This window comes from Natator depressus, chromosome 3, assembly GCF_965152275.1.
Source record: "Natator depressus isolate rNatDep1 chromosome 3, rNatDep2.hap1, whole genome shotgun sequence".
Taxonomy (NCBI): Eukaryota; Metazoa; Chordata; order Testudines; family Cheloniidae; genus Natator; species Natator depressus.
In genome coordinates this window covers 157,639,820-157,666,595 of record NC_134236.1, presented here as the reverse complement: position 1 = coordinate 157,666,595, position 26,776 = coordinate 157,639,820, and the positions used below count along the sequence as shown (strand labels likewise).

The following is a 26,776-nucleotide window of genomic DNA, read 5'->3' as shown; positions in this document are numbered from 1 at the left end:
TGCTCAAAGTCTCTAAGGTGCCACAAGTACTCCTTTTCTTTTTGCGAATCTTCAGAATGCAACCACTGGAAACAGGCTGCAGCCTGGATTGAAGCCAGCCAATGGTTTGAACATCTCCAGCATGGTTAGCATACACTACACGAGGTCCTGATTCAGCACTCACTGAAGTCACTGGAATGGCTCCCATTGACTTACATGGCCGTTGGCTCAGGCCCCAAATGTGTAGCACAGAAAACCTGCTTGTCCATTTAAAAACAGAGAGGGATACTTTAATTGTCACATCCTCTTTTCTCTGAAGGAGTCTTTCTTTGCTAGAAACAAACAAGCAAGGGAGAAGAGAGCAAAAAAAAAATAGCCCCTATTTGAATACAGAATACTATAAATATTACATTAGTAGTATTTGTGAGGCTAGGCTGGTCCTGAAAGCTGTAAGCCCAAGGTCTGAAATGAGACAGAAGTAGCTAAGTAACTCACTGTAAGAGTTGTTTGTGCCATAGACTCAAGTGAAGGAATCTTCCCTCTTGCGAGGGCGTTAACCTACTATTGTTGAAATATGTATGTCTAAATATAGCCTGGACATAAGGCAGGTTTCATTTCTGCCTTACAAAAGTCCTGACACACTTGTAACAGCATCAGTTCAGCATTGCTTCTGACCGACTCCCTACAACTGCTATAATGCTTTTGCCTTGGTCAATGCTCTGGCCCGGTTATTCCAGTGCTTACCTGCATCTTTCTGAGATTCGGGAAGTCTCCTGGTGAGATCTGATGCTCCCGTTCGATCCGGCTATAAATCTCCCCCAAATTGTTCACAAGCTCCTTCTTCTTATTGTCTTTACCAAACACTGATGGCATTTCCTTCTTCAGGGAGCTAATGATGTAGGCATGAACCTGATGGGCATAAAAAAAGAGATGGGAAAGAAGACCAAGAACAGCATTAATGGGTACATCTGAACATTATCTTCAGCAGATGGTACTCATGCATCCAAGCTTTGGAGTAAACCCTATCCACTCTCCCTTCCCCTTCACTGAGCTCTTTCTCCCTGCCTGCTCTTGCTGGTTATCGCTACTGCACAACACATACCATTCTCAATTCTGTGTCCTGATTGGTCTGATACAAGAACACTGTGCATGCTGGGAGATGTGTTTGTATGTCATCTGTCACAGGGAATTGTTTTGTTTCATTTTACACCTCCCTTCAGGACAAAGCATCCTTCCAGCTAGCAAATATACACAGTGCCCCTTCCCCTCCTCCTCACCGCCACCCAGTGCAACATGATGGACAATAGCTATGAACCAGTGAGCTGAAATAGCCAAGACCTCTCCTCCATCCTCCCCATTGTAAACTCTACAAGGCTGAATTTCTCTGGCAGGACCCACCTTGGCCAGCCGTGCCCGCTTGATGAGATCATTCAGCTTCCGCAGGGCTGCATTGCGGGGCAGGCTTTGAATATCCCTGAACAGGTCCTGTTCCTCGGCCTCAAACAGCTTGCGGTTGTCAGGGATCAGCAGTGGATGGGACCAGAAGGAGCCGATATAGACCCTGATCACCTCGGGCGTGTTGACGATCTTCCCCAGGGACCACATGAGGGCGCCGTATACGCGCATCAGCTGCTGGGTCTCGATTTGGTCAGCCTTGTTGAGCACCACCCTCATCTTGTCCTCGTGGTTCTTCAGCGCCTTGATGACGTCCGAGAACTCGTCTGAGATGTCCAGCTTGTGGGCATCGAAGAGGAGAATGATGCGGTCGACCCGCTCTGCAAACCACTCCAACACGGCTGCAAAGTCATAACCTAATGGGAGAGGAGGAAGAGCAGAGAGACACATGGGCGACGAGAGAGGCAATGCGATGCCGTATTCATTGACAGGCTGAAAAAGAATAGGCAACGTGCTGCAGAGCTCTGTGGGAACCAGATAAGAAAGGCACTGGAGACATCACTCTCCCCTCCACCATATCCCTGACCCCAACATGTGTTCTTCCCACACCTCATTCTTACCAACACTATTTCGCCTGTGACACGCACAGTTTCTTTTACAGACGATAGTCCTCTCCTCTGGACCAGCTATTGGGGAGCACCCAGACAAGTCTTATAAGTCACACACACAAGAAACTGCCATGTTCAGAATGCAAACTGGTATATCCCTGCACACAGCCACATGACAGGAAAGTCTAGCCTGTTAATTACTTTTCATCAAGATAACTCACGAAGGCTGCAGGGTTCTGGAGATTTATAACCTGTACCCTGGCTGCTCTGAGTGTATTTTGTTCTCCTAATTAACAATATTTAGCTTTGGCAGAATTTAGTTTGTATTTTTTTTTAATAATTTTGAGGGATAATATGGATTTTACTTTTAAATTTTTTTTTTAGATTTTTATCCTGTTCACAGTTGCAGGAAATGATCGGAAGGTATCAGACAATAATTATTTAATGACAGCAGTTGTTGAGATTCAAAAAGTTAAAGCTTTCTAACTAGTAAAACAAAACTGTCAAGATCCCGTGGCAAAATATACAAATATATAAATAGCCTTAAATCAAACTCTAATGTAAAGTTCTCAAATAGTCTATTTTCAGGTCTTATCTAGTTTTATGGGGCTATCTTTGGCCCATTATGTTTAAAAAATTGACACCAACCATGTTTTACATGAGAGAGATCATCTCACCACATAGGTCAGCCACAAAAGACATATAATTTACATTTTACTTCACTTTTAAAGGCAGCATTGTTGATAATCCCAGAGATGCAAACTTTTGAATCGGCTGCTCAGGATGCACTAGAGTGCAGGATAGTCAGACCGAGAGGTTAGGTTTGGCTGTGTCTCTAAATCAGATGGTTTGTGAAACATGGATATGGAAAACATAGATTTTTATTTTCCCCTCTGGCCACATGAGATTTTTCGGTTCTCTTTGAAACCCTGCTGAGCCCAGCATACAATATGACAGGCCAGCATCCTACCCACATGCCCCTGACATCACCTTTTGCGCTGCTCAGCATATTGGCTAGCTGAGGAGCTCCAACTGCTACACTCCTCTAGCCAACAGAGATGCTCTTCCCACCACGACCGGACCATGCAGCTTCCCTTCTGCTGGGTTCAAAGAGGTTAGGGCGCAGCAGTTGCTATTTTCAGCCAAATCATTTTTAAACTCCCGTTCAACTCCCTTGAATAAATGTATGAGAATGTATCAGCTCGTCTTTTGCAATACCTTGAGGGAGGCAGCGTGCCCTTGTACTTAGAAGACAGGACTCCAGGGCTCTGTTCCTGGCTGTGCCATCGACGTGTGTGGCAAGTCACCAAGGGTGACATCTTGGGTCTACTGAAATGCATGGCAAAACTCCCATTGACTTTAACAGGGCCAGTATTTCAGCCCTAATCTGTGGGTCTCGATTTTCCAACCAGTAAATGAGTAGGATATAGTGGAGGAAGCCACAGCAATTATAATACCTTGCTCTTAGAGAGCACTTTTCATCAGCAGATCTCATTGAACTAGCTGAAGAATTACTGAGCAGAGGTGTATGTGCATTCTAGAGAAAGGGAGGTTCTCCACTTTATCAAAGAAAAGGTCAGACAGAAAATGTAAAGATCTTACTTTTATGCAGTCTTTTCGGGTGGCCTCCCAAAAGCTTTATACCATTTTACTAAAGTACCATATATGTACTGAACATGGATCACTTCATCCACCGCTGAAATGCAGCCATGTCTGGGGTGGTGCTTAGCACAACAGTTTAGGACAACGGGCAAAGAGAAATACCATATTCAATTGAAACAGCCAGGGGAATTTTGGAGGAGTTAGAATACAATTACTCGACTTGGAATTTGGCCAGGACATAGGGCCTGATTCTGATCTCACACAGGTGTACATCAGGAGTAACTACAATGTTGCTGGAGTTAGACTGGGGTAAAATGGGTAAGTGACAGCAGAATTAGGCCCTATGTATCCATCTAGGCCCATATTTTGTATAAAAACATATGTGCTTCAAGTTAGGATGTTAAGTCAGTATTTAGGCACAAAAGTAATTGGCCTGATTTTTGAGTGCTGAGCACCCCCAGTTCTCGGTGAAGTCAGTGGGAGCTGCTGGGCTGAGCACTTTTGAAAAGTCCTTTGAAAATAAGACTTTTTATTCAGGCACCTTTTAGGATCCTATCTTTAGGCAGGCCTTTGTTAAAGACTTGGGCCTAGATTTCATACCAAGCCCATCACCTTGGTATCTGGGTGGTTAAGTATCTGAGAGTTAATAACCCATACTCTATTATATGTTTGGGAAAAAAAAATCGAAGTGCTCATCTGGTCAGCGATTTCCCCAGACACTTGGCTAGCTGAAACAGCACCTCAATAGGGCTCGCCTTCCATAGAATTCACGTGACCTTGTCAGGACCCAAATGAAGGGAGTAGCTGTAGCATAAACTCAATCATTTCCGCAGTCAGCCTTGGTTCCATACCCATCTCCCCTTTTCCTTTTTCACAGATCGTCCTGTGCTGAAGAGTGCAGGAGTTCCCACCCCTCTCTAAACTCTTTTGTTAAAAAATCTCCCCCACCTGCACCTGTTTTCCTTCTGAGTCTAGCTGTGCCTGTCAGTGCAAATGACTACAGGGAGGACTGGAATGCAGCAGTGGTGCATGCGAGAGGGCTATTTATCACTCTGCTTGGCACAAATAGGAGCTGTGCTCATAAATTCCTTCGAGTGTCAAATGCAATGCAACACATCTGACTAGAATGTAATTCCTTTGGGCTTTCCATGGCCTGCTTGAGTTAATGAGTCTCACGGTGCTGATTGCTGGAACTTCACTGGCAAAACGCAGCAAGAGATATAAGCAGATGCCCTGCCCCAGCATTTACTCTCGCTCTGAAATCACCTTCCCTTGGTGCTACGTAAGACTCGGGCATGAATGGAAAATGAGTCCCGACAGTGGAAGGGGAAGCAGACAAGATAAACAAGAAAACTATTTGCTTCCATCAGATGTTTCTTCATGGGACAGGTTTCCTTCTGCCAGCTTGAGAGGCAGTCAACGGATTTATCCCAGCTCCAGGGCCGACAAGCATGTCAAATCGACAAGTCTGATGGGGGGATTTTTCATAGGGCGGACTAAATTTAAAGAGATACAGGTCCTCTTGTGAACACCTCCGTGCCCAGCCCCAGCTCCACGCATTCTCTGTAGCACTTAGAGCTTTGGGGAAATAAGATCAAGAGGGGATAAAATAGACAAGCCATTTGTAGCCAGCAGCCTCCATGGTGCTAAACGGTGCAGCTTCCTGCACAGTTTGGCTCCGTCCGCCAGTGACTTCCACGCCCCCACCTCAGATTTTGGCGTTGCCTGCAAATTTGAACCTGGCCACTGAATTTATACCAAAGAAAACCCTAAGGAAGTGAGATTGCATCTTCCACTGATGGAGAGATTGGGTCTGAGTCAAAAAACGCTCCTCCTGGATACCCTAAGGGCATCCTACAGTGGGCTACAAACCAGTGGGGCGTATCATAACTTGAATACTAATAGGCTCAACTTGTGCGACAGTATCTCAACTTTGGGGAGCACCTGGAATTGCTCTGTAGGTCAGTCTTCAGCACTATTTTAGGCCCTCTTGCATTCTGTACTTGCACTGCCCATGCAAACGCCAAATGAGTTCCCACCAGCCAACATAAGCCTGTTTCCATCAGCCTACTTTGGAGTAATCCCTTCATTGCATCCCCCTCAGCCTGAGATCTTATCAGATGTCATCAGGTAGGAGGGATCAGTCCTAAATAATAATAATACTTGGCACCTCTAAAGCAAGGATCTCAATGTGTTTCCAAACATTAATGAACTGAGTCTCAGAACACCCCGGGGGGGGGGGGGGGGAGAGACATTTTATCACGCCCAGTTTACAGATGTGGACACGGAGGCACAGAAAGGTTAAGTGACTTGCCCAAGGCTTCACAGTTAGTGGGCTGCAACGTCAGAGAGGGGCACATGAGCAATGTTGAAGGAGCAGAGATGATGGCCAGGAGAGGGAGCAGCCACGCTAAGAGATCTGAGTTTAGTGAGAAGATTGAGTGAGTAGCCACTTTGGTCAGAGTGTTGATCTAGGGTTTGAAATCAAATGAGGTGGTGAGGAGGCAGGATCTAATGGATCAGACAGGACATCAACCTGGGAGCCGAAATCACCAGGGTTGAGGGCAGGAAACTGGGCAGCGGAAGGAGAGGCAAGAGGCTGAATCGGAGAAGTGGGCAGGGAGTCAGGTGAGTATAAGTGATGGCTCCATGGAGGGGCAAATGGAGAAGAGTTGGATGGAGAGTTCTTTAGAGAAGAATGAGTGAGAAGGGGGAAGAGGAAGGGCCTAGAGGTGGAAAGAGGAGGAGCCCTGTGCCCTTGCCATGGCCCTTTGTGCATGAATCAAGGTAGGGAGCGTGCAAAAAGGCTGTAGAGACAGCGGCTGCAGGGAGATGGGAATCTAGGTTTTAGCCGGAGCCAGGAGAGGGAGGGAAAGAAAGCTGAAGAGGTCATGGATGGTGGTGATAGTCTTTGAGGTGGAGTGCCTGTTCCAGCTGGAACAAAGAGTGGAGGCATGGGGGTGAAGTCTGAAAAGGAGGGGGCAAAGGGCAGAAGGAGGGCAGGAGGGCCAAGGCTTGGGTAGATGCCTCTCGAGGTGAGGATAAGTGGATTTATGGGGAGAAGATAGGGTGAGGAGTATAGTTAGAGCTGGGGGGGAGCAGCAGCAACAGGAGGGCAAAAGGGAAGGGAAGATTAAAACAGAAGGAGGCATGATGGATCCTATGTTCTTCACATCTTGTCCTAACCTGTTGTTTTAAACAGCTGCCCTGTTCCTCCGCAGAGGTGGCTGCATTTCAGTGATGGTAAAGATATTTCTCTCTCCCTCTCTGGATGTACTTGTAAAGTGCATAGGAACTCTTCAGGATGAAAAGGCTTATATGAATGTAACATGTCATCATTCCCAGAGCAGGGCTCATCATGATACTTCCGCCCTTGCCTGTGCTTAAGGAAATAACCGAACACGGAGCTAGCAATTTAAAGCACTAAGAGTGCATGAAAAATGGTGTGTGTGTGTGTGTGTGTGTGTGTGTGTGTGTGTGTGTGTGTGTGTGTGTGTGTGTGTGTGTGTGTGTGTGTGTGTGTGTGTGTGTGAGAGAGAGAGAGAGAGAGAGAGAGAGAGAGAGAGAGAGAAACTGGCTAGTGGAAACTTCTCACACATCTTGGATATGTAAATGTTTCCAAAGCAAAGGTACAAGTGACTACACTGCAGTGCAAGTCTCACTGCTTTCTCAGTTAGGAATGATGTGTTAATGTCAACTTTACAATACTAACATTTACATTAACAAGTATTTGGAATGGAACAGAGAAATCTCCTGCTTTGTAGTGGTTTCAGGGCTAAAAAGAGACCAGGAGCCTGATTCTGTTCTCGCTTACACCAGGGTAAATCAAGAATAATTTCAGCAACAGCATTTGAGTCAGATGGGTGTAAAACCTGGGGGAGACGAACCAGTTCTCACGTTTCTCAGAACCTACATTCCTGGCAACATGCTGTTTTTTATTACACAATATAATTGCTACTTTCTTTAAGTGTTAAATCTCGTAGTTTGTATCAGCCAGACTCAGCATTTCTTGGTACTTTGGAGCCACATTCTGAAAAGAACTCAAAGTGAGATTTTTTAAGTGCTCAGCACCCACAACTGGGACCAGATTTTCAGAAGAGCTAATTTCCCATTTAGGCACATAAATAAGGTCCAGATTTTCAAAAGCGCTCAGCATCCAGCAGCTCCTATCATGACAGTTGTGGCCAGGTCTCTTTTGAGAATCTGATCCCATTTATGAATACTGACTTCTGAAAATCTGGCCCCAACCCAGAGTGCTGAGCCCTTGGAAAAATCTAGCCCTTAATGACCATCTGCAGTAAGAACCTTCACTCATCCAGCCACAGCTACTGGCAACTTTGAAATACCTTCACCATCAATCATTATTCATTGCATTGAAAGAAAAAGTGATCTGCTTAAATAATGTGAATTGATTTAAAATCTGATTCATAAATATGATAGACCATTGCCTGATTAATAAATGAGACACTTAGAAAACATCGAGAAGTCACTACGGTTATAAAAATAAAATATCTTACAGAAACCTATTAGGAATTAAAATGTTGTTTTATTTCAAAACCGCAACATTTGCCTCTCCGCGGTTGGTGGAAACACAACACAACTGCAGCATTTCCACCACGGAGCATTCAAAATTCATGAGTAAGGGCTGTGACAAAAAATCATGAGACTGGCTTAAAAATTATGAGACATTAGAAATAAATCTCGGGTTCTTTTTATTGGTTCTGGTTTCTGAGCCTTTGGTGTTATGCTCAGGTCCCATTTTCAAGCTTTTCTCTGCAACCAGGATGGTTACAACTTGCTTTTTTTTTAAAAAAAGCAATCTGAGTTTCATGTGACTCCAGGAGCAGAGGCATTTGGTAAAACACCAAACATTGTGATAATATCACAAGAGCTGGCAATACTGTAACAGCGTTGTGCTGATGGATGAGAATGAGGAAGCTGAAATTGGCCAATGTCGTTTCATCCTGTGAGTTGAGTGAAATGCAAAATGTAAGCAAACAGCATCTGTGGTGAAGACTCGGCACAGGTTTAAAATTCGTCCCTTTTTAATAATTTTGGTTAGCTCTGTATCACGCTGTTCTTGATATTGGTAAAGAAACTTTTTGTAAAATTAGTTTCATGTTGATAGTATCCATTTAACTTAATTTTTCATGCAGGATAGGAGGTGAAAAGCCCTCTGTCTGCTCTCCTTTCTGCTCCAAGCACGGCCGTTACAGGCGGAACCTATCGGTGGGTTCTGTAGTCACATAAGATTGCTATTGATTTCAACTTTACACTGTACCATGAAAATGCATGACTCTCACGGACAGACTTGCTCCTCAAAGAATGACTTTGCCCTGCATTTCTCATCACTGATGCTCATTCTTTCTAAGAGAGACATCTGGGCTAGAATATACATTTCCTTGGCTGTGCAGATTCCTGGGCTGGACTTGAGCCAGCAAAAATGGACGTGGCTAAATGCGTGTGTTGGAAATGAAACCTGAAGCCATTTTCCCACTCTTATCCTTTATCTCCAGGCTAGGCTCTCACACTCAACCGCTAGTGGGGGAAGAAAAGCAGACTGGCTCGAAGGATTTTCACTAGGAGAAGATTTAGTTCAAACAAGCGCTCAGATTTCTGGATGTCTATTCAAACCTTACCTCAACCAGGAGCCCAACACAGCCCAGCCAGAACACCACTGCATTCAGTGGAATTCCATTTGCTTAGCCGAGGACTATCTTTAGGCTAGTGTGAAGCTGTCAATCATTGGTTAGCAAAGTGTGCAATGCTTAGCCCTCCAGTGCTGCCCTGCTATAGCAGAGGATGAATTATTGTTATCAGAGGATTATTGGCTTATTTAGGAGTGTGGTTCAGTTTACTGCTCCATGCAGGGCATCGCTGCAAAATAAACAGAGGAAGCATGGCCTAGTGATTTGCACATAGGGGCAAGGAGGCAGAAGCCTCTGACTCCTGGTCCCTACTCTGTTACCGAGTCCTTGTGTGACATGGCACAAGCTGCGCCCTCCCCCCTTGTGTCACAGTTATTCCCATTTCACAGGTGTGCATAAACCTCCCCTCCCAGGAGCGTGGTGAGGATTAGTTATGCAATATCTGAACAATGCTTTGAAGAGAGGAAGCATTCAGTATTATTATCAAATGATCAAAGCGGCCAAGACTACAAAGCGACCGCTGCTTTGGTACGAATACCTCCATACGGGCATCTACGCAGACTGCTATAGCCCTCCTCTTGCGCTGGAGGAAATAAAAGAAAGGGGAAGGACATGGAGTGAGAGACAGAGCTAGACAGTGACAAATGCTTTAAACGTGGACACCGACACCCGTCTCAGCAAGGGAAAGAGAGAACAAATGGCCACTCTTCTCATGCCCAGGAGAGTCCAGAGCAGTGAAGGGATGCCCTGTGCTGTGGCTTCCAGGCAATACTTCCCTCAGGTACTTTAAATCAAGCCTCCTTTTGCCTCCCAGTGAGCTAGCTCCACCCCTGAAGGACAGCAGCATTGACCCTAGTGATCCCTAGGCAAGGAACGTGTTATGCTCCAAGAGCGGAAGAAGGCAGCAAGGTTTCGCGCCTTTCCTGATTTCACAGCCATCTACCCCTCTCTGTGGAATTTCCCTCTGGCACTCGGCCTTGTGACTCTGGTCCTGTTCTGCTCGAGCGATGGAGTTCTTACTACACAGTTAGACACCCTGGACCTTTGCACTGACAGACAGCATGGGCCTTCAGCTCCCCCATGTCCTGCGCCTGACTGTTCTGACATCCAGAATCCTCAAGGTCCCTCAGGACTTTCTTTTGGCAGGGTGACCACTGGTAACATTAGTGCCTGGGAAGAGCATTGGCTTGGAGCTTTCTGTTTACTCACAGCACAGCTGCAACGTGGGCTGTGATATTGCACTCCTGCATGCCTCATCCCTGCTTGGGAGGGACCACCCCTAAGAGGGGTGAGGTGTCTAGTCTCCATGCTCTCTCTACTGAGACCGCCAGCAAGGGGGCAGTTAGTGCTAACATGTGCTGGTGTTCTGAGGGGTCACCTGCCTACAGGAAATGGACTGTGACCACCCCCCACCGTCCCCCCCCATTTGACAGTGGCTGTTCAGTAGCCTAGCAGACAGCAGTGAGTTTTGGTCCACGTGACCCTTCGCTGGGTTCAAATTAGTGAGAGGCTCCCTACCTCACTCTCAGTCCCCTGGGCCATGCAGTCCCCAAAGTGTGCTGATTCTGCCTTGAACCAGTGTGTCCCTGTGGCACCCAAGACTCCCTGGACCATTGGGACAGAGATTATTACTATGCTTCTTTTCCTAGGACTAGTGGAAACATGCCAGGCCCCTGTGGGTTAAACCGCTTCAACACAGCATGCCCAATTCTCCTAGTATAGCTCTAGTCTCCGTTTTCCAATAATGCCCGCTCTGCATCAGTGGGAGAAGGAGATCTACGGATGCCAGCGAGATGTTGCTAGCTGGGAGAGCTCCTAGGTTTAAGGATTTAAAAAAAAAAAAATAAATCGCTGGTTTAGTTCATTCAAGGGGAGAAATAAATCAGCTGCATCCTACATATTTCAGCACCCTGTTATCAGCCTTATTTTCCCCTTCAAATAGTTTTCAAATATTGGGATCCGTGGAAGCTGTCCCTTCAGGACACTACACCGCAGGTACGCTGGGGCGAGGAAAGCAAGGCTTCATAGTCCTTACACGCAAGCTCCCTGAAGAAAAGCCATTCCTTCCCTGCTCCTAGCTATTTCGCGGTTTCAGCTAAGACACTTCAAGGTCTCCACTGGGAAACATCTGCCAGACATTTGTCTAAGTTAGGTGCCCAAGTGAAATCTCAGTAAGCTGGCAAGGTGTGGGACCGGGGAAAGCATTTTGCTGTATCTGCAATTCCTGGCACTTTCCCATTCTCTTCCCAGAAACCACACTGCTGCTCCACCCGCCTCTGACATCAGCTTGCCAATGAGAGCAACTGGCTAGCCAGGCAGGTGGGGCCAGCCTCCCCACCTCTTCTTGCTTCTTTGCCATCACAGTTGGGAGTTAAAATTCCCCTTTTCAAACATGGCTTCCTTGAGAAGAGCTGTGGGCAGCCTCTTCCCTCATGCATCACACCCTGACCCTTTAGACCCTTTCTGTGCTGTAAAGCAGATCCTTTGGTGGTGCAAGTCACCATAATGCCTTTGACTTCAACGGAGCTACACTTATTTACACTAGTGGAGGATCTGGCCCTACAACTCTAACCAGGTCATTGTACAACCTACTACAAGATGAATGTAGACATAACCCAGCCATGTATCCATAATTAGGCTAAAGCCTCAGATGGTCCTGGATTTTAATTCAGTTTTGGGGACATTACATCTCTTCTACACCATACCTTTTGATTGGGTGGTGGTCGGGGAAAACCACGATGTCACTGCTTCCCTTGACTTGGTTACAATTTTAGTGTAGAAAGGGCTTTGGCGTGTGGGACAATTAGCTGCTCAAACAGCAGCAGATGGCCACGTTCTTCCTTACACAAACTGTGTGGCAGGCAGTTGTCAGTGATCCAAGATGCAACTGGAGCTGTACCCTTAATTTTTTTACTTCAAGTCACAGGCCCAATCCATCACCATCTGACTGCATTAGAGTCAATAGAGTAAAGGGAAGAACTGGGTCCTGTGTGCTGAAGCACTCCTCCAGCCTGTAATCTGCAAACTGATCCTGTGTGACCAACTGACACAATGCTCCAAGCAAGGGAGCTCCTGGTATGCTGCCTGCCATAGCTAAGATGGGGGGATAGGACACAGGATATGTCTACACTGCAATCAGAGTAACCCATGCTAGCTGTGCCCTAGCTAGCGCCGGTAACCATGGGCAGCATGGGCTAGCTACTCGAGTACATACACAGGCTTCTGGGTGGGGTTGTACAGCCTGCACTGTCATGGTTTCATTGCTGTCATTATTCAAGCTAGCTTGGAAATATTCACACATACTGCAGTCACATCCCTGATTGCAGTGTAGACACACCCTCAGAGGCACGTGGAAAAGCAGTGGGGAAATTTACCGCAGAGACTGCAGAAAACACTGGTCCATTTTGCTACAGGATATTGTCAGTGTATCTTATACCTCTGTTGGTTTTTTTAGCTGAGAACTTGCTACCAGGTGTCAGCAAAAAGCATTAAACCTTGGTCAATGCAGAGTTGGTTACTCAATGACAAGAGAAAGTGAAATGTACATGAAGAGCCCTATTTATGGGATGGAGACGAGTGCAATACCAGAAAAGGCATTCAGGGCATCAGAAACATTAGGGGAAGGGCATGCATTAAGGTGAGGGAGAGGGATTAACAAGACCTACGTTGAGATTTAATTGAGCAAGCATTAAAACATGACTTTCACGAACATTTATTTTTTCAGACCTGTGTTTGGGGTTGTCGGTATCGCTTACTAGGTTATTCATCCTAGCGCCTGCATAGCGCTTTCTGTCATCAAGACACTCTGCAGACATGAACTGCTGTATCACCATAATCTGAGGAAATGCAAGTGTCACCAATCCCACTTGACAGATGAAAAAACAGATTCCAAGATGTTATGGCCAAAACGTTGAAGACTATCCACTCTTTTTGGGTGCCTAAGATGAGACATCTGCATGTCTCAAGCTGGGCTCTCAAAAATGGAGACACCCAAAATGAGTGGACACTTTTGACATTTCTGTCCTAAATGATTCCCCCCAAGATCACACAGCAAGGGGCAGAGCTGGGGTTAGCACAAAGGAGTCCTGAATACCACTAAACTGCATTGCGCTCTTGCCACTCTCTGCTTTGAGTCAGGTCACTCCTGCCTGCGCTCCTGCTGAATGCCCACCCAGAACCTGCAGTGCAGAAAATTAAATAAAATAAAAAAATAATTGTGGGGAAATTACCAGGCGACCAGACCTTCTCAAACCTCAGAAAAGTTCAGCTTAGGTTCCAGGTCAATGCTTATTCCATTTGTATTGGTTCTCCCATATCTGCTTGTGTGAGATGCAATTAATTCAGTCCCTGCTGGCAGCCCATTCTGAGACCATTTCCGGTACCGTATAGGATACTGCATACTAAGTCCAATATTAGATCAATATGACCATGAGGTAACTCTGAAGACTCCCATTATGGTTACCTAACTCTTGAGTTTTTATTGTTTGAAAAGAAACTCTGAATACTGGTCTCTATTTGTGTCTCCAAGCCAGAAGATGGCCTAGCCCTTACCTCGGCTAATTCTTTGCTTCTCTCCTGAAAGGATCCCTGGAGTATCGATCACACTGATGCTCTCGAGAACTGGGTTGGGCAGCTGGGCACATACAAATCTGTGTAAAAAGAAGGGGAAAAAATTCTTGTGATAAATTGATACCTCTGGATATATGGTTCAGAACCTGATCTTATTTACACTGTGGTAAATCCAGAACTCTGTTGACATCAATGGAGTTCCTCTGCATTTACACAGGTGGAAATGAAACCAGTATCTAGTCCCTTCTGTGTTTATTTGGCTCTTCTGGAAAATATTTTTATGTTCACTCTGTTGGCATGTAGCACTTTTTCCATGTGGGCCCCAAATGTAGATTGCTAAAGAAAAACAATGTGCAAATCCCAATATGGAGAAAACTATTTTCTTTTGTTGTTTAGATTGCAGTGAGAAAGGATTTTTGTTTTTCTTCCAGTAAACATTCACCTGCAGGGTTCTGGACTCAACTGAGCTGAAACAGCAACACATCTGAAAAAGCAACAGCATAGTGCTAATGCCAGGAAACCCAAAAGTAAAGCTGGCTATAAACAGAAAGCAAAACTGACCCTTCTGACCTCACTGATGAGAAAGCCAAAAGGCCAAAAGCTTAAACAGTTATTTATCTTGTTGGCCCATGGTAGTATTTCATGGGTGCCTCTTTTGCAATCATGTCACGAGGGAGGGGAGTTGTGTGTGGGGCAAGGTGGAAGGTAGTGGAAGTTGGCATGAAAAGTAACAGCCATGCATTGTCATGGGAGGAAACAGTAGCACCAGAAGAACTTTTGGCCCAACCCAGAGGTAAATGTGGCACACTGGACAGCTGGGTGCTGTCAGGATGGGGGAACACAGTCCAACAGTGCTGCTGAAGTCGCCGTGGCATCTGGACAAACGAGTATCACTGATGTCGGTTGTTTCTTCAATACCTTTTCACTCTGAAGTATGACACAGCTGGTTTTTATAGGAATGAACTTAGTCATCTGGCAATGGGAGTCCCACAAACTTCTGCCCCACACTGTTAGGAATTTCAGTTCAAACACCACCCCAGCTTGGCAAGTGGGCATTTCTCACTGCATGATTGTTAGCTAACAAAACCGGAGCATTCAGCAGCATTTCTGGCATGGCTTTCTCACTGCATAGCTTACGTATCAACAGTGCAGTCAGGGCTAGAAAGACCCCTTAGGACATGTAGCCCATCCCCTGCCAAGACAGGCTTGTTCCCTGCAGTATATGCCTGAGTGCTCTGTCTGGGCTAATTTTAAATGACCCATGCAGTGGGACTTTCGGCACTTTCCTTGGGGAAGCTATTCCACAGAGGAGATCAGATCTGAAGCCAGAAGAAGGGGATTTAATAGAATGCCAGTACACATAATTGCATCCTGGCCGCTCTTGCAATCCTGCCGTTGTTTCCAGTGGGATAAGTTATTCCTCACTAAAACGTTGTGTAGGCAGCTGTTCTGTGCCAGCAATACATGTTCCACTGCAGAGCTGGTTGTGTCTCAGTAGTTATGTAGGTGGGAGGAACAGGTTGAGCTGAATGCATTTTATTTACTAGCACACTCATCTCAGGTACTGCTTTCTCAAAAAACAAAAAGGAGGCCTGTCTATTAAGTATTAAGGGTTTTGTGCATCACATGGAGGCAGCCACAATGTATCTTCAACAGTGTAGTTGCTATGATTCCACTACTAAAGTGACCAATGAAACAGAGTTTAAAATTTGGTTATACCAGGGAAAGGAACCACGTACAAGTGACACCGTCTTACTTCACAGATAATGCTCGATTAGTTGTGCTAAGCACTTCACACACTTAGTGAGACAGAGCCCCAGAGCATACAATCTAATACCCATTGCTGTGGAAACCAGGATGGGGTTAAACACTTTCTCTGGGCAAGCAGAGGTGCTAGATCTGGTGGAAAGGGCTGGCAGGTGTGGCTTGTCAGACTTTGAGACCGAGAGGAGCAACTGACAGCTGTGCTAGGGTGGGCATGAAGCAGCCCATAAAAGGGAAGCAGCGGAGTATGAGGGGGAGAGAGGAGTTTCTCTTCAGGCAGTAGCTGTCATAGTCCTAGGCTGAGGGGTGCATAACTGTAGCAGTTAAGGGTTGCTAGGACCCAAGAGGATCATATTATCATGGCAAGACTATTTCTTGGACACAGCAGTGAGGTGGAAGGCAGCTGCTCTGCAATTGTTTCATGCCTTGAGAACTAAGGTTAGGGGGAACCATGCCTGGGCTGGGTTGTTTTCTCAGGACTGAGTCTGCAATGTTTCTTTTGGTCCCTTGCTGTTTCTCTGCTGGGTTTTGATCTGCCTTCAAGGGGGTGTGACTGCAACTCCATCCGCTACCCCCCTCTTTATCCAGAGAGTAAGAACGCCCCTCTGATGGTGGAGGAAGGAAGGGAGAGCTGGATTCTGTTCTGACCCAGGGGGTGGTAGCTAAATTCCAGCTGCAGGGCCAAACCCAGGTGAAGAGAGTAGGGACTGCACAACTGTACAATACATGGGGGGCAGACAAGCTTCCAGAGTCTCTCTGTTACTGCTGACAGTAATCAAACAGGGAGACCCAGTTTGGCCAATGGTACAGACTTGATGTGAAAAAGTGATGGGCCAGAGTTTTGGTCCTGCTCCATGCACTTCGTGCCATTCAAGTTGCTCCAGAAGTGGGGGCACTAGGAGCCCCAGCTGATACAAAGTGTATGTGTCTCTCCCTCACTTCAGCCCCCATGGCATGTCATGGTCAAGGAGAGGGCCAGAGTGTTGCCCCAGTGATCCCCAGCTGGTGTAGGGTCCTGCACCTGGTGCTCTGTAGAAACTGAGAGCAACAGCTGTTACCTGCTTACCCCTGTCTCTGCTGCACTTAGGGGAAGCTGAATGCAGCAGAAAACCTGACCCAATACAACAAAAATGAACCCCTATGAGAGTGGTCCCCAAACTTTTTACCTCATGTACCCCCTTACCCCTGTCAGGGCTCTGGCTTATGGGGAAGGGGAATGGGTATGTGGTAAGAGGCTGGAAGCTGGTAGGCAGGGCCCTGGGGGCGCTCCCTCTCTGTCCCCTGTGGGGGCTGGCCTGGACCCCAGCTGTGCCTCCTAAGCATTCCTCTGTGCTCCTGTAGGGGGTGCACTCCACAGTTTGGGGACCTCTGCACTATGATGTCCTGCTGATACCACTTTGCAGAGTAGAACTGCACTACAAGGTGAAATGGTACCAGGATCTTCATCCAGGAAAAATTCCAACCACATTACGCAGCTACAACCCTGAAATGCAAGGGGGAAGGACAGGTAGTCTGATCTTCATGGTGACTGGCTGACAATTATGACTGACTATTCAGATGACTCGTTCACTAGACCAAGTTATATTTGCTACCTCCCTTAACAGGCTGGTGAGATTCTTGTCTCAGTTAAAAGAAAAAAGAAAAGGAGTACTTGTGGCACCTTAGAGACTAACCAGTTTATTTGAGCATGAGCTTTCGTGAGCTACAGCTCACTTCATCCGATGAAGTGAGCTGTAGCTCACGAAAGCTCATGCTCAAATAAACTGGTTAGTCTCTAAGGTGCCACAAGTACTCCTTTTCTTTTTTCTTTTTACGAATACAGACTAACACGGCTGTTACTCTGAAACTTGTCTCAGTTAGAAATTCCACCTACTTCAGACATGGGTTGATTCTCTTAATTTGTTTAGGGAATGTTACTTTTTTCCCCCCCCATGGTATCATTGAGCAAGAGTTCTATAGGCAACTGATCATATGTGCCAGAGTGATGGTGGCTTAAAATAACCAGCCACAGTTCACTACAGATACAGGGGATTGCCAGGGGTGCACTATGGAATTTGGTTCAACAACAGAACTACATACAGGACAGAATATAATCTTTCCCAATCTTGATGGGGACTTTTGGGTGCTGCTGCAATATAACAGCTAAACAATCACAGCCATCGGGTGGTAGCCACTACTAGCCCGGGTTGGATTTGAACTCTTAGAGGCAAGAGGCTCAGTATCCGCATACCATTCTCCTTAGATTGAACATATTGAGCCAAATTCACCTTGGTGTTACTAGGTTGGCAGAATTACACAAGCAGGGTGGTATTTGGCTCTCTGTTCCCTGGCTTTAACTATTCGTGGCCTGATTGTCAGAATTTAAGATATGTTCTCTCCAGAAGTGTATTTACTGAAAGGCTAAATAACTGAGCAGCATGTTCATTCTCTGGAATGACCCACAAAATACAATGCAAAGGGATGGAGCAGCCAGTGCCTCCCTGGGTGATGATAGCCCCATCTCCCCTGGATATGCAGATCCTGCAAGTGTTCACTGGCAGAGAGATACGTACCAAGAGCAGGATATTTCCCAGCTGTAGCACTTGCCGCACTTGGAAAATAAGCTTCCTAATTCTTTTGGGGACCCTGCCTCCCTCCGGCCAGTGGGCCGGATCCTCAGCTGGTGTATACTGGTATAACTTTGTTCACTTCACTGAGGATCTGGCCCATGGCCTCTTGCGGCTAAAACAGCAGGACAGTTCTTTTGGGTACTTATCTTCTGAAGCAGTTGGCTGTTGCTTTATGTAGTTGTATGCACTAGGCAAAATGCACCTCCATGTGCATGTACCAGACTTTCCCTCTTTGAAGTCTCTACAGCTGGCAGTTCAGAAAACACTGCCCCTTTCTATTGACTGCACAGGTGTTGGCAAAGAGGGGGTTAATCAGATTTCTTGGCTATTCCCTGAATTAACAGCAGGACTTGTGCTTCTCCTCCTGCCACTGAATCACTGGTGCAGACAACTGCCGCCACGTACCCCCCATGTACCCATCCAGCTCCTTCAGCACAGAAGGATGATAGGATAACAGAGCATGGTGTGATGAGATGAGCTAGTCCACTGGAAGCTTAGCAACAGTATGAAGATTCATGGTTTGTACTAGGAGCAAGTCATCAGCATAAGTCAGGCAGCCAAAGTAAGGTGCATTTGTATTTCACGCTCTGTCTAGCCTCTTTATTACTGCTCCTGTCCCCCGACCTGAATGTTTCTGGCAGCAAGGGCTCTCCTGCATTGTCTTTCTGTGGTGAGGAAGCTTTTGCAACTCCTTTCCGAGCTGCTCTTAATGGTGCTTTTTTGATCTAATGCCTCTGTGCCCTAAGCAGATGATCTGTTATTTCCATAGTGCAAACCACCCCCTATCCTGGAGGAAAGAGTGGGTTGGCACAAGTCCTGGTCATTGGCTGGATGCAGATGTTCTGGGCCCTGTGGGACATTGAAAACAGCTGGAAATCTCTCTGGAACTAGTGCCACATCACATTGGTATTGTCAGAGTGTGCTGTGATCAAATGTCACTTTCAGAGTCAACCGAAGGCACAGGGAGGCTCTTTGCGGACTGACACCTATAGGAATCCATTTAACTCTCTGTCACAGGACATCTCTCCCCACCCGCCCTGTATGCCCATGCCATCTCCTGCCTGGCTGCAGCAATACCCCCACGTTTCTCTCTGAGTGGCAGCTCTGCTGCTTTTCGATTACCGCCTGGAAGCCAGGAGTGGAGCCAAAGTGCAATGCTGCAGAACATGTGGCAGAGTGTCTGGCATGCCCGCCTTTGCTGCGTACCAGGCACTGTCAGGGAAAGTGAGGGAGGGCAGTTAGAGAACTCAGTTTCTGCTGCCAATGCTAGCACAGGAGTCGGACAAGGCCACAGGCAAGGCTGGGACTGGTGCTCTGTCTGGATTAGGGTTTGTGTGTTGCTGGGCCCCTGGAGTGGGGAAGGTCTGCGTGGCTGCCTAGACCTAATGCTCTCACTGGCTGTCTTGGGCCTGGACAAATGAGCCCAAACCCAGGGCTCTGAATTTTGGAGAAGTTAAGATCTGAACAGCACAGCATAGGGCCCACGTCTAGCTGTGACACAGCATACATGCTCCTTGCAGAGGTTGTCCCGTGGGAAGTCGGAGCCCTAGTCAGTTTGTATCTGAAACCAGTGCAACAGAATAGAGAGATCCGTATACTGTTTCAAGGGATGCTCAAGCAATGCTGAAATCCAGAGATGAAACATGAACACACTGGGACCGTTTCACTTCTGATATTTTTCCACTGGCTTCAGTGGAGTTACACCAGAGATGAATATGGCCAAGGAACTGAAGTGATTGCATAGTAGAGGACTCTAGGAATATAAAAGCAGGGGAGAGCAGGGTGGAATGCAGTGATCCTTCAACCCTATTAGTTTCAAGGTAGTATAGGACACAAAGCAAGTTTGGTGTCCTCAGTGCTCTCTAGTGAACGCTTGTCCGTGTTACAAAACAGCTCAGCCCAGGCCATTATGCCTGGAGGTCTGGCCCACGACAAGGAATTGTAGGGAAGGAGTGCTCCCTGTGTGACTGGGGTGGCTTCGCACCAACGCAATGTGGGGAGAAGCTTGGGTGATGTCTTGCCCCCATGACACTCATCGTACTGCTCACCAGGGACTTATGACACTGCAGAGCAGCTCTACCTTGGTGTACAAGCGCAATACACTGACCTGTTCAAAAAAGCATTGCCAAAAGCATTCAGTTTCCTGAAAGGTTTTTTCGGATCCACCACCAGTGCATTACCAGGAATGATCCCCTCCACGTCCCCCTGCATCACTGCGATGAAGGAGTCAGTCGTAGGTTCTGGTCCAATTCTCATCCCTGGGAAATCCTGTTCCAGCAGGTACCTTGAGAGAGAAAACGGGGCATGATGATGCATGAGATCTGAGCTGTTGAATTTCTATCAGAGCTGCTGCTGAGGTGCACGGTGCAGCCCCTTGAGACTATTTTTAGCATTGGAAGTCTGCAAATGCAATGGTAGCTTTTCACTTGGGATCTCAAAGCTACGGCTGCCTCCGCATAATCAGATGAAGAAACAGAGAATGTCAGATGCTGTGAAGAGATTCGCATCGTGATTAGTCATTCTGTAAGTCTGTGCCATGACCGCTTAGAAATTTAGACCTGATCTATTTCTTATCCAAGAAAAGTGCACACTGCTCCCATTCATTGCACGTGGGGTTGTTAACTCTGAAACCTAACGTTCAATATTAACATTACTTCACTGCTGATCATTTTAGCAGAAACGCTCAGCCCACAATCCAGAACTGCTTCGCAGATGCGGAAAGCCACAACTATCCCATACTCCGCTGTCAAAATCTCCGTCTCCCCTTCCTCCATGATAGCTTCTGCAATGCAGTTCTTTTTACAATAGCACACTGAACATCAAAAGGATAGGGGGCAGTGTTACATAACCTATGTAGAGGGGCGGTAAGTCAGTTTACTTACCAATTCTGTGCTACAGAACATCCCTCAATTAATAAAACCCTCAGGTTTCTTTTAACGTAGACAAAGCTGGAATGCTGCAAAAATTAGGGCAAGTTTGTCACAGTATCTGGGGCATTGATTATAAGGCTGCTGGTGAATACAGGGCTGCACATACTGACTTGGCATTGCCTAGTTTGTGAGCACTGGGTTGCTATAGGTGATTGAGCGCTGGACTATGCACATTAGTTTAATACTGTATTGATCATCAAAGCCAGGTTGCTGGCACTTTGTTTTTTCCGTTGCTTAAAGCACACCATTGAACCTTGTCATGAGGTGAGGAAAACAAATATAGACTTGTATGGACTCTGTAAGTCAATACGGGGGGAAAATAGGCTGCATTTTGAGATTATGGTCGTCACCAGCTAGTGGAGACACAAGGATGGGGAGGTTATAGCTTTTCACAGCTAGTGTTGTTTTGATATGGGATGAGTTTTATGAAGGAGGGTGATACTGGGCATGTCACCCATAATCCATCCTCCATGTGAGGGTCTGTGGGTCAATCATTTGGGCGAATTCTCATCTTCTCTTCACCTTAACAAATGTCATCTGATCCACAGCAAAACCATATCGACATATTAGGAATGGCAACCTTTATACTCATCTGGCTACATTGTACTGCCGGGACCTGGGCTGGAGCTGCATTTTCCACTCTCGCTGGGCAAGGAGGAACTACGCTCCAGACAAGTGTAAGGTTTAAGAGCCAATTGAAAGGCCATGTGGCAAGGAAGCACACAAGATTGATGGCTATTGATCCTGTAAGGGATTAATTAACAGTACAGCTACAACAGCATTATCTCTACTGGTGAATCTCCAGATTCCAGAAGGAGCTGGTCTTGCTCTGCTTCTCCTGTCACAATCATTTTATCTTGCATGCCTTTCATCCCAGTGCTTTCGAAGCTCTGTACAGACTAGAAAGATTCACCTACCACTGAAATATAAGGAGCTTTGGGGTGAATTGTGGAAACTGCTTAACAGTTCATAGCAACACTAAATTTAGGACAGGAAGAGAAGAAAATACAACAGCCCAATAGCTCCTAGACTAGGCTACCTAAAATTCACGAGCAGTTGACTATTGCAGAGGTTCTCAAATGTCTCCAGAACAGCAGAATCTCAGAGTTACTAACATCTCGTGAATGGAGGTTGTTCGTAACGCTGAACAAAAATGTTAGTGTTGTTCTTTCAAAAGTTTACAACTGAACATTGCCTTAATACAGCGTTGAAATTTTACTGTGCAGAAGAAAAATGCTGCTTTTAACCATCTTAATTTAAATGAAACAAGCACAGAAAGTTTCCTTACCTTGTCAACGAAAATTTAAACTTTCCCTTTATTTTTTTAGCAATTTACCTTTAACACAGTACTGTACTGTATTTGCCTTTTATTTTTTGGTCTCTGCTGCTGCCTGATTGGATGTTTCCAGTTCCAAATGAGGTGTGTGGTTGACCCGTGAGGGTCTACTGTAGATGGCCACATCTTAGCAGAGAGAGATTATCTCACTGGCTCATCTCCCCACTCATTCATGATTGTATGAGCCACCTCCCTTCCTGATCATGATCCCATAGGTTCTCTGTGGCAGTTACAGCAGCTCCTTACATACAAGAATATTAGGAAAACATGGATGTATGTTTTACTATCTCTAATGGGATTTAGCAGCACCAGATGGCCAGCCAACTTTCTACCAAGTGCTGCATGGACCTCCGTGCAACTTACCTGGATTCAATTCCTTGGGCCTATCTTTCTGAGTTAGGAAGGGCTAGCTCACTTCCTGGAAAGCTCATTTTAGCTTCCCTGTTAGCTAGTTCAGAAGCTGCATTGATGGATTCTAGAAACTGAACACAGACTTCCTGCATGGCAGTGCAGACCCCTAGACTGATAGCATAGCCCTAAAATACTTTCATTTCTATTGGCTTTCCTCTGATCTTTTTGCAATTTTTTTTTAATCTGAGCCAATATACACAAAAGCTCTCCCCACACAGACTAGATTGAATCCACAGAGTTAGATATTTTAGAATTCCCACTTTAAAATGTGATAGGAAAATAGATGATATACTCAGAGGAGATAAAGGCACAAAGGGGAGTTAGGTGCCTTTTTGAAGATCTCCACCCTGACCTTTAACTTTGTAATAAAAAAGTCATTTTTACGCTCCTTTCTGTGATGAACAAGCACCATGACATCATGCAAGTATTCTATAAATACAGACTTTTAAGAAGCCTGTGGTTTTCACCTTTCAGTTATAGACAAGACCTCTAAGAAAGAAGCAGCAAATAATGATCCTCTTCTAGCCAGCCATCCCCACTCATCTAGTAATCCCCCCCCCCGTAACTGTTTGTTATATAAAACACTTTAAAAAACCCCAAGCACTCACAGAGATACAAAAGAAGTTACAAGTTAAAGCTAATTGATATGCAACAAGCAGTATGAAGTCAAACTGAAGTAGATTCTAAGGTACATGAGAATTTACACTGCCCAGGGAGAACTCTCCAGGAGATTTGGGCGCATTGTACAGCAGGACAACTACCGAACAAGGGTTCTGCTATGCTGTGGGCAAACAAGGCAATCTATTAACGTGCTGTGTACACTCGTCTGATGGGCTGATAGCATAACTTCAGGTTAGTGAAGCAAGCGGCCTGTGCTGAAAGAAGAAAACTAAAGCACACTTGTGGGGGGAAAAAATCCTATAAATACACAGGCACAGTGAATGTAATGGCTTGTAAAAGGTGTTGGATGACAGCACCAGAGTTCTCTACCCCTTGAGACTGGGAAGCTGCAGTGCAAGCTTCCCCCAGCCACTGTGCCTTAACCCTCAGCTGTGAGACCCCCTGCTAGGGATAAAAGGGAAGAGACATCTCCCCTGCCCACATGGTCTATCAGGTCCATACTGTCTTGGCAGCCTCTCCAGGGCATGCTTGCAGGCTCCTCCGTTCTAACCCCAAGACACTGCGGCCTCCTGCTAGAAAGGACAGAAGTGCTGATCTTCATGCAAGGATGCTGCAGGATGTGTCTGTGTGTGTGGGGGAGGGAGGGTGTTTCTTTAGCGATGAGTCAGGCAGGATGCTGTGGAGAGGCAGAGATGATGTAGTGATTGTAGAGGGGTAGCGGGGAGCAGTGGCTGGAGGAGCAGCTTGGAACTGGCCTGGGGAGCAGAGCATGAGAATGTTTGGAGTGATGAGATGCCTGCACCAAAAGCAACCTGTGCTGATGGACAGCAGGGCTCTAGCCCCTTTTTATTTTATTAACAGGGAGGCTGGACCCAGGCCAGAGCTATGTTTAGCAGAGACTACAGCCCACTAATTAATTAAAATAGTAACATCCTGTCCTGCCGTCCCCTCCCCAAGCAGGAAACATAAAAGGTAATAATGTTGCAGAGCCAGACTCCAATGGGATCCTGCTGTCACTGCTAACATCAGTCTAGGCCAGTGGTTCTCAAAGCCGGTCCGCCGCTTGTTCAGGGAAAGCCCCTGGCGGGCCGGACCGGTTTGTTTACCTGCCGTGTCCGCAGGTTTGGCTGATCGCGGCTCCCACTGGCCACGATTCGCCGCTCAGGCCAATGGGGGCTGCGGGAAGTGGCACGGGCCAAGGGACGTGCTGGCTGCCCTTCCCGCAGCCCCCATTGGCCTGGAGCGGTGAACCGCGGCCAGTGAGAGCCGCGATCGGCCGAACCCGCGGACACGGCAGGTAAACAAACCGGTCCGGCCCGCCAGGGGCTTTTCCTGAACAAGTGGTGGACTGGCTTTGAGAACCACTGGTCTAGGCTGCTGGTGGTTAACTTCCCAGGTAAAAGTGCCAGCTCGCTGTGTCTCTTCGGGCACATATGCCCTTTCTGCGGATCTGGAAACTCTGCCAAGACAGCCTTGGGAGGAGTGAGGGATGGTTGAAATGTACAAACTGAAATTCAGGACGGTACATCTTTCACCTAGCAAAATAAGGCTCAGTCCCCTGCGTCACCGAAGGCAGACGAGAGAACAGTCTGGTTCCACCACAACCAAAGGGAGCATTTCAGTCTCGCTTCACCGACTTCCAAACACACAGCAAGCCTCCCCCCTGCCGGGCCGCTAGAAATATTTCACAGATGACCTTGATTGTCTTGTTTCCACCCCCACCTCCAGATACAGCAGGAGTCTGATCACAAGATGCTGCCGCTTAGTCCTCGAGAGAGAGAGAGAGACCGCGTAACAATTTCATCTGGATCTAAACCTTGGCTAGAGATGCCCTCCTTCAACTTTCAGGGAGGAGGCTTGGGGGCCAAACCCAAATTTTGTGGCTTAGGTGTTGTTGTGTTGCTGGGAGCGCCTTAAAGCAATGCTCAGAGACTCAATGGTCAGGTATATGACTGAGTTTTATTGATCAGATCTGCACTGCACAGCAGGACCGAGTAATCTCTCCAGGTCCTGCCCTGAAGCACACAGAGCTCAAAGTAAAGATAAGAGGGGTTCTTTGGGGGCAGCCTGTCCTTTCATTGTTCCAGAGTCCCGGTGAAGAATCTGGAGGGGAATGTCCCCAGGATGGGTCAGAGCCATCGCTAGCCTAATCCTAATGCTGAGGCAGAGGAGGAATTTCTTACTTCTTTGCTGTTGTGTTTAACTTCTGATGGTTTCATCCAGACTATCTGGACCCACAGGATCTGCAAGCTTGGGCTGGAACCTCTCAAAAGCTTCCTGGCATTTCCTGTTTCCGGCAGGCCGGAACTACCTGGAGACCAGCCTGTCATGTTATTTTAATGCTTTTGTTTCCAGTCCCAGCATCCCTACATCCCCAAAATTACTCCCACCACCCATTGGCACATGCAGAGGGACAGACACACTTCGAAAGGCCCACTCATCCATCCTGATGGGGCTGCTCCTGGGAAGAAACAGGCTGGCCTCTTCTGCTCTGCCCAGGGCTCCCAGCTGAGCCCACAGCGGGAGCAGAAAGCAGAGCAGCCGGGCATGGGATAGCTGATGAGAACTTGCTGCTTCAGGAGAGAGAGCTGACTCACCACACAAGTGCATCAATCCAAGAGGTGGGGGGACGCTACCTCCCAGGTCACTAATTACCCCATAGCAGTTGTGGAGTCGCAGTTGTGGAGTCACACTTGTGTCACCTGGGCATGCTCACCTAGTGAGGAGCCCAGCTCTCAGGCCTGGAGAGAAGAGAGGGACTGAGTGGGAGAGGGGATCTAGGAGGGAAGGTGGGTAGGTGGTGGTGAGTCTTGTAGTGCTGGAGTTAGTGATGGAAGTAGGGGAGAGTGTGGTGGGGGGGGAAGCCAGTGGGGGCTGCAGAGACCAGGGAGGAAGCACTGGGTGTAGATTGGGGCTGAGAGGCAAAGAGAGGGAGTGGATGTGCAGGCAGAGAGCTTAGAGGGGAAGAATTAATGACCTCCCCAGATCTGGAGTCAGCTCTGCTCTGAAGTGTGCCTGAGAATGAAAATGAGGAGGGATCCAACATGTGACCCCACCACGCCTTTCAAATCTTCTGAGGTCTGAAGCAGAGTTTAAGAACAAAGATTTGGGTCAGGTGTGTGGGGGAGAGGAGGGCAGGGTTAGCCCAGCCAGCTCTGCCAGCGTGGCTTCACTTTATGCAGGGCAATTCCCTCCCCTCACCGAACCCTTCTTTAAAAATAACTTCATGAGACCAAGCAAGACCTCTGCACTGTCTGCTTTCTAGCACACAGGGGTCATGCGCCAGCCAGGTGGCTGGCTAGGC

The 26,776-nt window shown here is 47.0% G+C and overlaps 1 protein-coding gene across 1 annotated transcript in view; it reads right to left on the bottom strand.

Annotated features, from left to right (window-relative positions):
* EHD3 (EH domain containing 3) overlaps positions 1-26,776 on the bottom strand; it is a 32,391-nt gene that overhangs the window by 3,615 nt on the left and 2,000 nt on the right. The window contains exons 2-5 of the mRNA XM_074949152.1: positions 20,282-20,458; positions 13,784-13,881; positions 1,378-1,790; positions 724-888 (exon numbers count right to left, since the gene is read on the bottom strand). Of these exons, the coding sequence (XP_074805253.1) occupies positions 724-888; positions 1,378-1,790; positions 13,784-13,881; positions 20,282-20,458 (853 nt within the window). The remainder of the gene's footprint in view (positions 1-723; positions 889-1,377; positions 1,791-13,783; positions 13,882-20,281; positions 20,459-26,776) is intronic.